The sequence below is a fragment of the Pan troglodytes genome, chromosome 6 (assembly GCF_028858775.2).
Source record: "Pan troglodytes isolate AG18354 chromosome 6, NHGRI_mPanTro3-v2.0_pri, whole genome shotgun sequence".
Taxonomy (NCBI): Eukaryota; Metazoa; Chordata; class Mammalia; order Primates; family Hominidae; genus Pan; species Pan troglodytes.
Genome location: NC_072404.2, coordinates 74,767,643 through 74,783,014, shown reverse-complemented (window position 1 = coordinate 74,783,014; position 15,372 = coordinate 74,767,643). Strand labels below are relative to the sequence as shown.

Genomic DNA, 15,372 nt, shown 5'->3' with positions numbered 1-15,372 from the left:
TGGAGTGCAGTGGCATAATCTAGGCTCACTGCAACCCCTGCCTCCCAAGTTCAGGCGATTCTCCTGTCTCAGCCTCCTGAGTAGTTGGGACTACATGCATCTGCCACCACACCAGGCTAATTTTTATATTTTTTAAGTAGAGACAGGGTTTCACCATGTTAGCCAGGCTGGTCTCGAACTCCTGACCTCAGGTGATCTGCCCGCCTCGGCCTCCCAAAGTACTGGGATGATAGGCATGAGCCACCAAGCCCGGCCCGAGCATTTCCTTTGAATGTCATATCAGGACTCAAAAAGTTTCATATTTTGAAGCATTTTGGATTTCAGACTTTTGGATTAAGGACACATGACATGTATTAGGAAGTAAGTAACAAAATGCTAAAACAAGAGAAAGATGCTAATTTTAAATTTAGAAAATAACTATAATGTTATAGTTAGAGTATTATATTCATCACAGTATTTTTTAAATTTTTTTTATTAATAGAGACAGAGTGTTGCTATGTTGCCGAGGCTGGTCTCAAATTCCCGGGCTCAAGCAATCCTCCCACCTCAGGCTCCCAAAGTGCTGGGATTACAGGCAGAGTCACCGCACCCAGCCTGGGATATTTTTTTATGATAAGCTTTACAAAAGAAACCAAATAATCCAATATAAAAATAGATGAAACACAGTGTACAATAAAGAATAAGATGTCTAGCCTTTGTCCCCAGCTCCTGGAAAATTAACCTCTAAATCCTTGAACATTCTCAAGTGATAGGATTATCTTTTTTTTTTTTTTTTTTTTTTTGAGACGGAGTTTTGCTCTTGTTGCCCAGGCTGGAGTGCAATGGTGCAATCTTGGCTCACTGCAACCTCCGCCTTCTGGGTTCAGGGGATTCTCCTGCCTTAGTCTCCCAAGTAGCTGGGATTGCAGGCATGCACCACCACGCCTGGCTAATTCTTTTTTTATTTAGTAGAAATGGGGTTTCACCATGGTGGTCAGGCTGGTCTCCTGACCTCAGGTGATCCACCTGCCTCGGCCTCCCAAAATGCTGGGATGACAGGTGTGAGCCACTGCGCCCAGCTAGGAGTATCTTTGTTACTCATGGTGAGCCCTTCAGACTACATCTGATATTTTATGCTAATTAGGTGTCTCATGGCTGACCCCTAGGGCAATGTGGTATCAGCCCAAAATTCAGGAGGAAGAGGGGGTGCTCAAGACTGAGCCTTACCACAGAGGCAATCAATTAATCAATCATGCCTAGCTAATGAAGGCTCAATAAAAACTGGGCCAGGCACAGTGGCTGACGTCTGTCACCAGCTGCTGGTCTGCCCCACTGGGTCTGGCAGCCCTCCCAGGATGGGCCCACACCCTCCTCCTCCAGTCCCTGCCCAGCAGCTGCACTTGATCCCTCTGTAGTCTCTTTGCTTCTGGCTGGTAAATGATGTCAACCTGCTGCCTTGGCTGCCAGACCCTGTACACAACTCAACTTCTGTTGTGTGACCAGTTCATGGTTTATTCTCTATTTGTCTCTCATGTCTTCCTTTTCCGCTGAAGAATCCTGTCTTCTCTTTGGCCATCTCAAATTGAAATCCTAAACTATTCCTGCAGAACTGCCTGGCTGGCACCCACAAGCAATACCTCTTGTTCCAGCACGACCAAGGGAGCCAGCCTCCAGTGAGTGACTCCAGCAAGTGCGGTCACCTCTCCCTTGAGGGTCTGGGAGCCTGGCCCCAGCAAGGGGCCCTCCTGACCTCTGGCTCTAGTGAAGCTAAATGTCCTCACTTTATGGGTCACACTCTTTCCATTTCTGTAAAGAATCTTGGCACACCTGGGGTTTACCAGTGGCCCAGGTAATTTTTGTTTCATGGACTATGGACTGTTTCAAAGGGATCTGATCCTTTTGAATTGTGCACAGCCCTAGATATAATCTCTTTTGATAAAAGGGTCTTTGCTTCTGATTAGAGGAGCGCTATGGAACGTCTGTAAACATGTTTTTATAATCCCATGTATAATTGGTATGCACTCACATAATACCAGTCCCCAGCAGCCGCTCTTCTCTGTATAGGGCCATAATAGGATTCCGAAGAAACCTTGGGGAGGGAGGGGGAGTTGGAACAAATGTCTATTCCCTGGAGCCCAGTCTGGTGCTCAGACTTTTAGACTCATTATAAGTTGCCACTGCCAACATGACACCAAAGTGTGTGAGTTGTCAATGCAGCGCGACAGCATTAAAGACTGATGCTAAAACTCAAAAAAAAAAAAAAAGGAAATATCAAAACCATTCTGATCTGAGGACAATGGGAGCCTTGGACTTAAGAACAATAGAACCGGCCGGGCACAGTGGCTCACGCCTGTAATCCCAGCACTTTGGGAGGCCAAGGTGGGCGGATCATAAGATCAGGAAATCGGGACCATCCTGGCTAACATGGTGAAACCTCGTCTCTACTAAAAACACAAAAAATTAGCTGGGCATGGTGGCATGCACCTGTAGTCCCAGCTACTCGGGAGGCTAAAGCAGGAGAATCGCTTGAACCTGGAAGGTGGAGGTTGCAGTGAGCGAGATGGCGCCACTGCACTCTGGCCTGGGCAACAGAGGAAGACTCCGTCTCAAACAAACAAACAAAAAGAACAATGGAACTTCCCAGGCATTGCCTTGTGCATGTCTTCCCTTAGCTGATTTTCTGTATCCTTTCCTCACAATGAACTATACCCTTGAGTATAAAAGCTTTCAGGTAGCTCTGTGCGTTTTTCTAGCAAATTATCAACCTGAGGATGGTCTAAGGACCGCAACAAATCTGTAGCTGGTGTCAAAAGTGGGAGCAGTCTTGGAGACTGTGGTCTCAGACCTTGCAGTTTGTCTAATTTCAGGCAGACAGAAAGAAATGATTCAGGCCAGGCACAGTGGCTCACGCTTGTAATCCCAACACTTTGGGAGACCGAGGCGGGTGATCATTTGAGGCCAGGAGTTTGAGACCAACCTGGCCAACATGGTGAAACCCCATCTCTATAAAAAATACAAATTAGTTGTGCATGGTGGCATGCACCTGTAATCCCAGCTACTCGGGAGGATGAGGCAGGAGAATCACTTGAAACTGGGAGGCGGAAGTTGCAGTGAGCCGAGATCACACTACTACACTCCAGCCTGGGCAACAGAGCAAGACTCCATCTCAAAAAAAAAGAGAAAGAAATGTTTCACAGGAAAAGAAAAAAGAAAGAAAAAATGCAAATGAACAATAAACACAAAATGCATCCAATCTCACTCAAAATTTTAAAAATGCAAATTAACACAAAGCTACTATTTTTCAGATTGACAAGATTTGAAAGATTGATAACATCTCAGATGTAGAGAACAGGTACTGTCATTTCTCTTCTACAATGGAAACAGATGGGAAACTTTTTGCAACTTTCACAAGGCGATTTGGAAATATCAAAACTACAAACTCCCTTTGACGCCAGAATTTCAATTTTAGGAATTTATTCTTCGGATAAGTTTATATCAGCCACAAAAAATATGAGCAAGAGTATCCATTACAAAAATGAGAAAACACCTGAATGTTAATGAACAAGAGCCAAATAAATTGTGGGACATAATTACGAACTACCTTAAAATGAACCTTACATTGAATTCATCTAATATGACAGGACCAGAAAGCTGTCATGTTAAAGTGAAAGAAAAGCAGTCTGTAGACCAGGAGTACAAAATGATCCCATTTGTGTAGCCAAAAAACAAAATTATACCAAAACAAATGTGTTTATAAAAGGCAATAAAATACCTGCAAGAATATCGTCAAACTGAAAACTGTGGTTACTATGAAAAGCGGATCCAGGAAAAACAGGAACAGAGGACTGCTGTCTGTGAAATTTTAAAACACATGTCAACAGGGTTTTAAATTAAAGGAGGCCGGGCACAGTGGCTCACGACTGTAATCCCAGCACTTTGGGAGGCCAAGGCAGGTGGATATCTTGAGGCCAGGAACTGGACATCAGCCCAGCCAACATGGCAAAACCCCGTCTGTACTAAAAAAATACAAAAAATAGCCAGGTGTGGTGGCACACGTCTGTAATCCCAGCTACTTGGGAGGCTGAGGCAGGAGAATTGCTTGAACCCAGAAGGAGGAGGTTGCAGTGAGCTGAGATCGCATCACTGCACTCTGGCCTGGGCAACAGAGCAAGACTCCATCTCAAAAAAAAATAAAATAAAAATAAATTAATTAATTAAATGAAACTACAAAGAGAAGATCAGATCAAGTTAAAAATTTTCAAAGACATATCTGAGAAACAGTTTTACAACATTAAAAATGGCTCCCCTGGCCGGGAACGGTGGCTCACGCCTATAATCCCAGCACTTTGGGAGGCCGAGGTGGGCAGATCACAAGGTCAGGAGTTCAAGACCAGCCTGGCCAAGATGGTGAAACCCCGTCTCTACTAAACATACAAAAATTAGCCAGGCATGGTTGCAGGCGCCTGTAATCCCAGCTACTCGGGAGGCTGAGGCAGAGAATTGCTTGAATCCCAGAGGCAGAGGTTGTACCGAGCCAAGATCACGCCACTGCACTCCAGCCTTGGCAACAGAGCGAAACTCCATCTCAAAAAAAAAAAAAAAAAAAGGTTCCCCCAGATCACAGAGATGAAAGAGTAGAGAGCATGGAGGTAATGAGACAGGGTTTTTGAAGATTTCTCTAGAGAATGTTGGTAAGGTACTTTAAGTTCTCTCCACTCCCTCAAAAGGAGAGAGGCTACAGGGAGCTGTCAGCTTCTTACCTCTAGCCCCACAAGAAAACTGCCAATCCAGCCTCTCAGAGAAGTTGCTCTGTATCCCCCGCCCTCAGAGGATTACAGATTGACGTACGGCTGCCGCCTAGGAAATTCAGAAGCAAATGGATCAGCTACTTGCATTAGCAAGTGAGCACTGCTGCTGGGTAGGAATTAGCCTGTCCCCTCCAAATAAAGAACTCAGGAGTGTTCCCCTGACAGCAGGATGGGGGCAAGGGAGATCTCAGATCCTGACCCATTGGTCAAGTAGAGCAGACAGCAGGTGACAGACTTCAAAAGAGAAGCCAGAGGGACAGGGCACAGAGGAGGGACTAAGCAGCCATCAGTATACTTCTTGGACAGGCGCAGTGGCTCATGCCTGGAATCCCAACACTTTGGGAGGCTCAGGCAGGAGGATCGCCTGAGGTAAGGAGTTCAAGACCATCCTGGCCAACATGGTGAAACTCCATCTCTACTAAAATTACAAAAATTAGCTGGGCGTGGTGGTACGCACCTGTAATCACAGCTACTCAGGAGGCTTACACAGGAGAATCGCTTGAACCTGGGAGGCAGAGGTTGCAGTGAGCTGAGATTGTGCCACTGCACCCCAGCCTGGATGAGACAGCGAGATTCTGTCTCAAAAAAAAAAAAAAAAAAAGGTATACTTCTCTGCTGCTGGAAAATGGGCTCAAAAAAGAAGGAAAAAGAAAGATAAGTACACTTCTCAGCTTCTCAGAGTACATTTTGCTCAGCGCAAGGGACTTGCCAGGGAGATGGTCATGGAAGATATCTCCAAAGAAGCCATGAAAACATTCCCTGGAAAGAGAGTCAACTCAAAACACATGACTAGGAGAGTGAGCACAAAGACCTCTATGACAACAGTGATCAAGTAAGAACTTCCCCACTTTTCTTTTTTTTCTTTGAGACAGGGTCTAACTCCCATCACCCAGACTAGAGTGCAGTGGCACGATCTCAGCTCACTGCAACCTCTGCCTCCCAGGCTCAAGCGATTCTCCTACCTCAGCCTCCCGAGTAGCTGAGATTACAGGTGCCATCACATCTGGCTAATTTTTGTTTTTGTATTTTTGGTAGAGACAGGGTTTTGCCATGTTGCCCAGGCTGGTCTCAAACTCCTGGGCTTAAGTGATCCATCCATCTCGGCCTCCCAAAGTGCTGGGATTACATGTGCAATTCAGCACGCCCGGCCTCCTACTTCTGTTTATCTGTCCTGCCTCCCCGCAGCTGCTCCCAAACCCTACGGAGATCCAAAACAGCAGCTAACAAATAGGCTGGGTGACAGAGTGAGACCCTGTCTCCAAAAAAAATAAAATAAAAATACAACCAAAAAATCCACTGCAAATTTCCCAAAATGTCCAGACAATGGTCTTTTCTCTTTGATCCAAGACTAAAATTTACAAAATGCTTTTGGATTTTCTCATTGTCTCTTTTAATCCTATAATGGTTATCGCCTCACCATGTTTTTTTGTTGTTATTGTTTATGATATTGACATTTACAAAGTCTAAAAGGCTTGTGGCAAATACTGGATTTGTCTCATTGTTTCCCCATGATGAGATTCAAGCTAAACATTTTTTGACGCGAAACTACAGAGATGATGTGTGTGTGTCTTGCTATACATCATATCAGCAGGAACATGGGTCACATTTTAGTAGAAATGATGATGCTAAATTTGGTTGGTTGGTGTAGGTGGGAATCACCTGATCTCGCCATTTGTAAAGGCACATTGTTCCCTCTGTAATTAGAAACTAATATTTGGGGGGTTTTCCCCACTCATTCCTCATTTCTAGTTGGTTTAATTTGTGGGATGATATTTTGAGACACTGAGTATCTATTCCCCAAAGACATTTCACACAATCCTTGCTTAAACCAATTTGTTTTGTTTTGTTTTGTTTTTGAGAAGGAATCTTGCTCTGTTGCCCAGGGTGGAGTGCAATAGTGCAATCTCAGTTCACTGCAACCTCCGCCTTCCAGGTTCAAGTGACTCTCCTGCCTCAGCCCAGTAGCTGGGACTACAGGTGTGTGCCAACACGCCTGGCTAATTTTTGTATTTTTAGTAGAGACGGGGTTTTACTATGTTGGCCAGACTGGTCTCGAACTCCCGACCACAGGTGATCCGCCCACCTCGGCCTCCCAAAGTACTGGGATTACAGGCGTGAGCCACCATACCCGGCTGAATCCTTGCTTAAATCAATTATTACACTAGGAATTGCAAACAGCTGATTTTCTAATTCTCTCATGCCTTACATAGTTAGTATCTAGAAGCCTTCTCCTACACAACACGCCTCCTGTTTGAGCCGCACACAGACTGAATTTTTTTTTTTTTGAGATGGAGTCTCGCTCTGTCGCCTAGGCTGGAGTGCAATGGCGCAATCTCAGCTCACTGCAAGCTCCGCCTCCCGGGTTCAAGTGATTCTCCTGCCTCAGCCTCCCGAGTAGCTGGGATTACAGGTATGCGCCACCACGCCCAGCTAATTTTTAGTCGAGACAGGGTTTCACCATGTTGGCCAGGTTGGTCTTGAACTCCTGACCTCAGGTGATCCACCCACCTCAGTCTCCCAAAGTGCTGGGATTACAGGCATGAGCCACCGCGCCAGGCCAACTAATTTTTTTTTTAATTTGATGTAATGTAACCTATTACGTTCATTAATCTTTTTGAAGCTCTAATTGTTCCAAGTTTGGCCTGTAAGAAACCCTTCGAGTTAGTTCCTACGTCTTTTTGGCAGGTCTCCATAAGTCTCTGAGGCCCCACTTGTTCAGTAAGATGTCCCAGGGCTCATCTGTTACCCTTCTTTCACCAGTCCTGAAACCAGCCCTTTATCATAAGGAATGGTATTCAGAAAAACAAGATCTGAGTGCTCAGTACATTGATTATTTCTGGGTCTGTGGCACAATAAAGAATATATCTGGGCCAGTCATGGTACAATGGTGCAATCTCGGCTCACTGCAACCTCCACCTCCTGGGGTCAAGTGATTCTCCTGCCTCAGCCTCCTCAGTAGCTGGGATTACAGGCATGTACCACTACGCCCAGCTAATTTTTGTATTTTTTTAATAGAGATGGGGTTTTATCATGTTGGTTAGGCTGGTCTCGAACTCGTGACCTCAGGTGATCCGCCTGCCTCAGCCTCCCAAAGTGCTGGGATTACAGGCATGAGCCACCACACCCAGCCATATATATCTGACCTTTGACCCTGGTTCTTGGTACACGGCTTCAAAAAACCTTGGCATTTCCTAAGTAATAGATTCAGGATGAAGGCTGATCACCAGAAAGAAACCAGTGATTAGAGGATTAGAATTTAGGGCCAGCCTGACCTTTGAGGAAAGGAAATACACTGGAGATTCAGCTTAATCAACTGCCCAATGATTTAACCAATCTTGCTTGCATGATGGGATACCAATAAAAACCCTGGACACTGAAGCTCAGTGGGGCTTCCTGGTTGAGGAACACACTAATGTGCCTGGATTCCAAGAGGACAGGACACAGAAGCTCTGTGTCTCTCCCTCATGCCCACTCCCCAGAGTATCTCTTCCTTGCCCGAGAGTATCTCTTCCATTTGACCGTTTCTGATCTGTGGCCTTTATAATAAAACTGCAACCTAGATCGGCCTGGGCAACATGGTGAGACCTTGTCTCTAGAAAGAAATTTAAAATGACCTTGGCGTGGTGGTGCGTGTCTGTAGTCCCAGCTACTCAGGAGGCCGAGATGGGAGGATCCCTTGAGCCCAGGAGTTCAAGGTTGCAGTGAGCCGTGATCACACCACTGCACTTCAGTCTGGATGAAGGAGTGAGACCCTGTCTCAAAAACATCAAAAAACAAAAAACAAACCTGCAATCTTAACTATAGTGCTTTCAGGGAGTTCTGTGAGTCATTCTGGCAAAAAAGTAGATAGCCGTGAGACTTCCAGCAGGTATCTGAAGTCAGGGCAGTCTTCTATAGGACTCTGCCCTAAACCTGTCCAGTCAGACACTAACTCTGGGTAGGATATATCAGAATTGAATTGAACTACAGGATACCCATTTGGTGCCAGAGATGGATGTCAGAACATGCAAAGTCTTTCAGTGAACCCAGCTAGAAAATACTATTTTTATATATATATATATATATATATATATATATATATATATACACACACACACGCACACACACATATTTAACTAAGTTTGCAAATATAAATGCACATTTTTTTAAATCTTAAGTCCACATCATTTTTTTAAATCTTAAGTCCATATCAGCCAGCCGGGCGCGGTGGCTCACGCCTGTAATCCCAGCACTTTGGGAGGCCGAGGTGGGTGATCACGAGGTCAGGAGATCAAGACCACGATGAAACCCCGTCTCTACTAAAAATACAAAAAATTAGCTGGGCGCAGTGGCAGGCGCCTGTAGTCCCAGCTACTCGGGAGGCTGAGGCAGGAGAATGGCATGAACCCAGGAGGCAGAGCTTGCAGTGAGGCGAGATTGCGCCACTGCACTCCAGCCTGGGCAACAGAGCGAGACTCCGTCTCAAAAAAAAAAAAAAGTCCATATCAGCGTCCAAATAAAATCCAACACCACTTGGAAATCACATTAATGCATATCAATCCACCATAGTGTTATTCAGAGCCACACAACAATATTCCATTGTGTGGATATACCATGCTTTTTTCAACCAGTATTCGACAGAGTTGTTTGCTATGTATGCTGCAGTGCATAAGCCTGTGGAAATGCTGTTTTGCATTAATGAAGCTGTATCTTTAAGGCAAATTCATACAACTGGGCCTGCTGGATCATGGATAAATGCATATGTGATTTTGGTAAAAACTGTCAAAAGCCCTTCCATACAGGCTAGACCATCCTGGACTCCCACCTGCAAGGTATGAGTGCCTGTTTACTCAGAGCCTCGCCTAACTGAGTATGTCATCCAGCTTTGGAGTTTTGTTATTATATTCTGAAAGGCGAGAAATGTTTATCAGTGTAGTTTTCATTTGTATTTCTCTTATTATGAGTAAAGTTAAGCATCTTTTCATGTTTAAATCTCTTTGTAGAGCCATTTCTGAGAAATTCTTATTCGTGTGTTTTGCCAACTTTTTCTACTAGGATTTTGGTCAGCTGGAATTACAGGCACGCGCCACCACACCCAGCTAATTTTGCATTTTCAGAAAAGACGGGGTTTCACCATGTTGGTCAGGCTGGTCTCGAACTCCTGACCTCAAGTGATCCACCTGCCTTGGCCTCTCAAAGTGTGGGGATTACAGGCGTGAGCCACGGCACCTGGACAGGTCTGCCTTTTTTTTTTTTTTTTTTTTTTTGAGACAGAGTCTTGCTCTGTTGCCCAGGCTTGAATGCAGCAGCATGATCTCAGCTGAATGCAACCTCTGCCGCCAGGGTTCAAAAGATTCTCGTGCCTTAGCCTCCCAAGTAGCTGGGACTACAGATATGCGCCACTATGCCCGGCTTATTTTTTTTGTATTTTTTAGTAGAGATGGGGTTTCACCATGTTGGCCAGGCTGGTCTCGAGCTCCTGACCTCAAGCAATCCACCCACCTCGGCCTCCCAAAGTGCTGGGATTACAAGCATGAGCCACCACACCCAGTCAGGTCTGCCTTTTTTTTTTTTTTGAGACGGAGTCTCACTCTGTCACCCAGGCTGGAGTGCAGTGGCGCGATCTCTGCTCACTACAAGCTCTGCCTCCCGGGTTCATGCCATTCTCTTGCCTCAGCCTCCCGAGTAGCTGGGACTACAGACGTCCACCACCACACCTGGCTAATTTTTTGTATTTTTAGTAGAGACGGGGTTTCACCGTGTTAGCCAGGATGGTCTCGATCACCTGACCTCGTGATCTGCCTGCCTCGACCTCCCAAAGTGCTGGAATTACAGGCGTGAGCCACCACGCCTGCAGGTCTGCCTTTTTTTGAAAGAGTTCATTGCATAGTAAAAAGATTAACACCTTGTCTGAGATATAAGAGGCAAATAGTTCCTCCTGTTTTGCCTTTTGATTTTTCTTATGGCCATGTAAAACACTTTAAAGTCATTCATAAATTTAATATTTTTTTATTGCTTCTAGATTTTGAATCATACAGAAAAGCTTTCTCCAGGTTATACAATAATCCATCTGATTCTACTATGGCCATGTAAAACACTTTAAAATCATTCATAAATTTAATTTTTTTTATTGCTTCTAGATTTTGAATCATATAGAAAAGCTTTCTCCAGGTTATACAATAATCCATCTGATTCTACTATCTATATAATTTTTTCAACATTCAGCATTTAGCTCGCTCATCCATTTGGAAATTATTCTGACATATATACAAGCTAAGAGATGTTTCACATCTTTTTTTTTTTTTTTTGAAACAAGGTCTCGCAATGTCATGCAGGCCGGGGTGCAGTGACATGATCACAGCTCACTGCAGCCTCAAACTCCCAGGTCCAAGCAACCCTTCCACCTCAGCCTCCCAAGCAGTTGTGACTACGGGCACATGCCACTACAACTAGCTAATTTTTTTATTTCTTGTAGAGATGGGGTTTCACTATGTTGCTGAGCCTGGTCCCAAACTTCTGGCCTCAAGAAATCCTCCCATCACGTCAGCCTCCCAAAGTGCTGGGATTACAGGGTGAGCCACTGCACTCAGCCAACATAATTTATTTTTAGAGTCCCTTTTAAACTCCAGGTCTTCAGAGTCCACCTTAAATATATATGAAATTCCTACATATTCTTAGAATTTTATTCTGTTGCAAGGGTCTTTGTCTTATCATGAGCCAGTACTACAGTTTTAATTAGAGATACCTTGTGGTATGTTTCAATATGTGGGAGTCTTGACAGAGCAAGACTCCGTCTCAAAAAAAAAAAATAGGCAGACCTGGCTGGGTGTGGTGGCTCATCCTTCTCATCACTACTTTCACCAGGGTTTTAATAACTATTATTCCATGTTTATTTTTTCCACATGAATAGATCAATCTAGATCTAGGAGGCTAGAGGACCTACTAGAATTTTTATTGGGATTCCATCAAACTTATACATTAAGAGAACTGACATCTTTACCATTCTGAGTCACTCTACCTAAAACAAGGAATGTCTTTCCATTTGTTCGAGTCCACTTTGATATCATTCAGGAATGTTTTAAAGTTTTCCAACGTAGGTTTAAGACACTTCTTTTTAAATTAATCTGTAGGTAGGCCAGGTGTGGTAACTCACGCGTGTAATCCCAGCACCATAGGAGGCCAAGGCGGGCAGATCGCCTGAGGTCAGGAGTTCGAGACCAGCCTGGCCAACATGGTGAAATCCCGTCTCTACTAAAAATACAAAAATTAGCTCAGCGTGGTGGTATGCACCTGTAGTCCCGGCTACTCGGGAGGCTGAGGCAGGAGAATCACTTGAAACCAGGAGGCAGAGGTTGCAGTGAGCCGAGATTGCACCACTGCACTCCAGCCTGGGTGACAGAATGAGACTCCATTTCAAAAAAATAAAAAATAAATTAATCGATAGGTAATTATTTATCTTTTATGTAGCTAGTCTAAATGAGGTGTTCTCTTTTACTATAGCTTCTAACTGGCTATTGTTTGGAAATATAAAGTCTATTGACTTTCTACATTATGATATCCTGCTAACCTTACTGAGTTCATTTGAATTTGTATAGGTTTTAGCATTGATTTTCTTGGATTTTCTAGTAGCTTTTTTTTTAAGGCTTATGGACTACATATAATTTTTAATTTAGGGGATTCTCATTTTCCAAAACTCACAGTTAAATTGAGGCTGTTATTTTTATAGTATAGTATATACAATATTACTTCAATTTCAGATCACTGGAATCTGCATGAAATCCTACTGCATTGTACATTCTCACATTCATCTAGTCACTGAAACAGTCACATCCCAGATTGGTATTTCCTGGATTCCTAGGGGCCCCACTCATGCTGATCTCCACACCCACAGACCAGGCTGCCATCCTTAAGCCCCAACACCACTTAGTCTATACAGCAGATAAGCAAATTTACACTGGAGTTTCACTTGGAATCTCAACCATAATATATCCTATCATGCTGTTCATCTTCAAATAGCCCTGAATAAAATCTCTCTAACCATCTACAACAAGCTTGTCCAACCCACAGCCCACTGGCCCAACACAAATTTGTAAGCTTTCTTAAAACATTATGAGATTTATTTTGTGATTTTTTTTTTTTTTTTAGCTCATCAGCTATCATTAGTGTATTTTATGTGTGGCCCAAGACATTTTTTCTACCAATGTGGCCCAGGAAAGCCAAAAGATTGGACACCCCCGATCTACAACGTCCTCAGTCCTTGTTCTCAAATCTCCTGCTTATCCTCTGATGAGCTGACTTTCACAGGCCTGAGAGGGGAGATGCTCACGACGCTCATGAAAAATGGCAAAAAAATTATAAAACTCTCAAGACAGAAGCTAGAGAAATGAAACTCCTCTGTGAGCTCAGATGGACTACACAGTAATAAAGAAATACTAAATGGTAACCAACTGCGGGAGCCAAATGCAACATTTCCCAAAGTAACGGTACCTTTTCTTTCTTCACATGATCCATAATTTTGCCCAAATCTTCAACATCAACAATGGAATTTAGGCTCTGACGGTCCTCACCACCAAACTCTTCTTCACTGGAGCTCTCGAAGGGTTCTTCCTCCTGGCAGAGAAATGCTTCAGAAATACATTGTTCAAAGGGGCAAAGGCAAAGTTCTCTTACCCTCCCTCCCACACTGAGAATTCACTATGTCTCTAAATTCTTTTTTTTTTTTTTCTTTGAGACAGGGTCTCGCTCTGTCGCCCAGGCTGGAGCACAGTGGCGTCATCTCAGCTCACTGCAACCTCCACCTCTCAGGTTCAAGCGATTCTCCTGCCTCAGCCTCCCAAGTAGCTAGGATCACAGGCGCCTACCACCATGCCTGGCTAATTTTTGTAGTTTTAGTAGAGACAGGGTTTCACCATGTTGGCCAGGCTGGTCTCGAACCCCTGACCTCAGGTAATCCACCCACCTCAGCCTCCCAAAGTGCTGAGATTACAGGCGTGAGCAACAGCGCTCGGCTGTCTATAAATTCTTATTTTAAAAATAAAATCTAGGCTGGGCATGGTGGCTCACACTCATAATCCCAGCACTTTGTGAGGCCAAGATGGGAAGACTTTGAAACCTCAGGAGTTTGAAACCAGCCTGGGGAACATAGCAAGACCACATTGCTACAAAAAAATGTATACAATTAGCCAGATGTGGTAGCACATGCCTATAATCCCAACTACTTAGGAGGCTGACGCAGGAGCATCACTTGAAGCCAGGAGTTCAAGACCAGCCTGGGCAACAGAGTGAAACCCTCATCTCTACAAAAACAACAACAACAACAATGAAGAAATAAATCTTAAGTCTTTAGCATCAGACTAACAACTGTGAAAGGGCATGATGGAGTGGGAACAACTAACACTTCACCTGCCCTCTCACGTCACAGTGACATGAGCTGGGCTCAGGGGAACGAGACACATACCAAGCAGAAGTAGAGGAAATGTGACATCACTGGAAAAACACATTTGCTGAGTATCTACTACGTCCCCAACACAATGTTCATATACCCATTCATTTCATCCTTAACTACTTCTGATGTAGACAGGTTCAACATCATCTCATAGATGAGGAAATTAAAGGTAGAGAAGTTAAGAAATCACGGCTAATACGTGGCAGCCTTCATCCCTTTCTCCAATTGAGGATAAGGCAGAATAAAACGTTAGAGAGATTTTTTTGTTTGTTCTTTGTTGTTGTTGAGTCTTGCTCTGTCACCCAGGCTGGAGTGCAGTGGCGTGATCTTGGCTCACTGCAACCTCTACCTCCTTGGTTCAAGCAATTCTCACGCCTCAGCCTCCAGAGTAGCTGGGACTACAGGCATGCACCATCACACCCGGCTAATTTTTGTATTTTTAGTAGAGACAGGGTTTCACCATGTCAGCCAGGCTGGTCTCAGACTCCTGACCTCAGGTGACGCGCCCGCCTCAGCCTCCCAAATTGCTGGGGTTACAAATGTGAGCCACCGTGCCCAGCTGATAAAGAGATTTTTAAGAGGTGAAGTAGTTCTTTGTTTTCAACAGCAGGTACTTTCTCAGTAACTCAAGGGTCACTTTAAAAGAAACAGGCCGGACACAGTGGCTCACTCCTGTAATCCCAGCACTTTGGGAGGTCAAGGCAGATGGATCACCTGAGGTCAAGAGTTCGAGACAAGCCTGACCAACACGGTGAAACTCTGTCTCTACTAAAAATACAAAAATTAGCCGAGCGTGGTGGCATGCGCCTGTAGTCCCAGCTATTCCAAAGGCTGAGACAGGAGAATTGCTTGAACCCAGGAGGTGGAGGTTGCAGTGAGCCGAGATCGTGACCCTGCACTCCAGCTTTGGCAACAGAGCAAGACTCCATCTCAAAAAAAAAGAAAAGAAAAAAATTAAATTAAAAGAAACAAAATGTCAATAACCTTCATATGCTGGCCAATATGCCCCACAGTATAGCAGAGAGATGTCATATAATCAGATGCTGCTGATAAGTGTTCAATACAAAATAAAACAGCCCCTCTTAGACGAGGTCACGCCTGTCCTGTGCCAGATGATAGGATTATCACGGACGATCTTACGCTCTCCTATTTGAAACCAAG

General features: G+C 44.3%; 1 protein-coding gene across 6 annotated transcripts in view; it reads right to left on the bottom strand.

Annotated features, from left to right (window-relative positions):
* LOC744965 (S-adenosyl-L-methionine-dependent tRNA 4-demethylwyosine synthase TYW1) overlaps positions 1-15,372 on the bottom strand; it is a 249,248-nt gene that overhangs the window by 207,242 nt on the left and 26,634 nt on the right. For all 6 annotated transcript variants that reach the window (XM_024357846.3, XM_024357847.3, XM_063814309.1 and 3 more), the window contains one exon: positions 13,254-13,376. In XM_024357846.3, the coding sequence (XP_024213614.1) occupies positions 13,254-13,376 (123 nt within the window). The remainder of the gene's footprint in view (positions 1-13,253; positions 13,377-15,372) is intronic.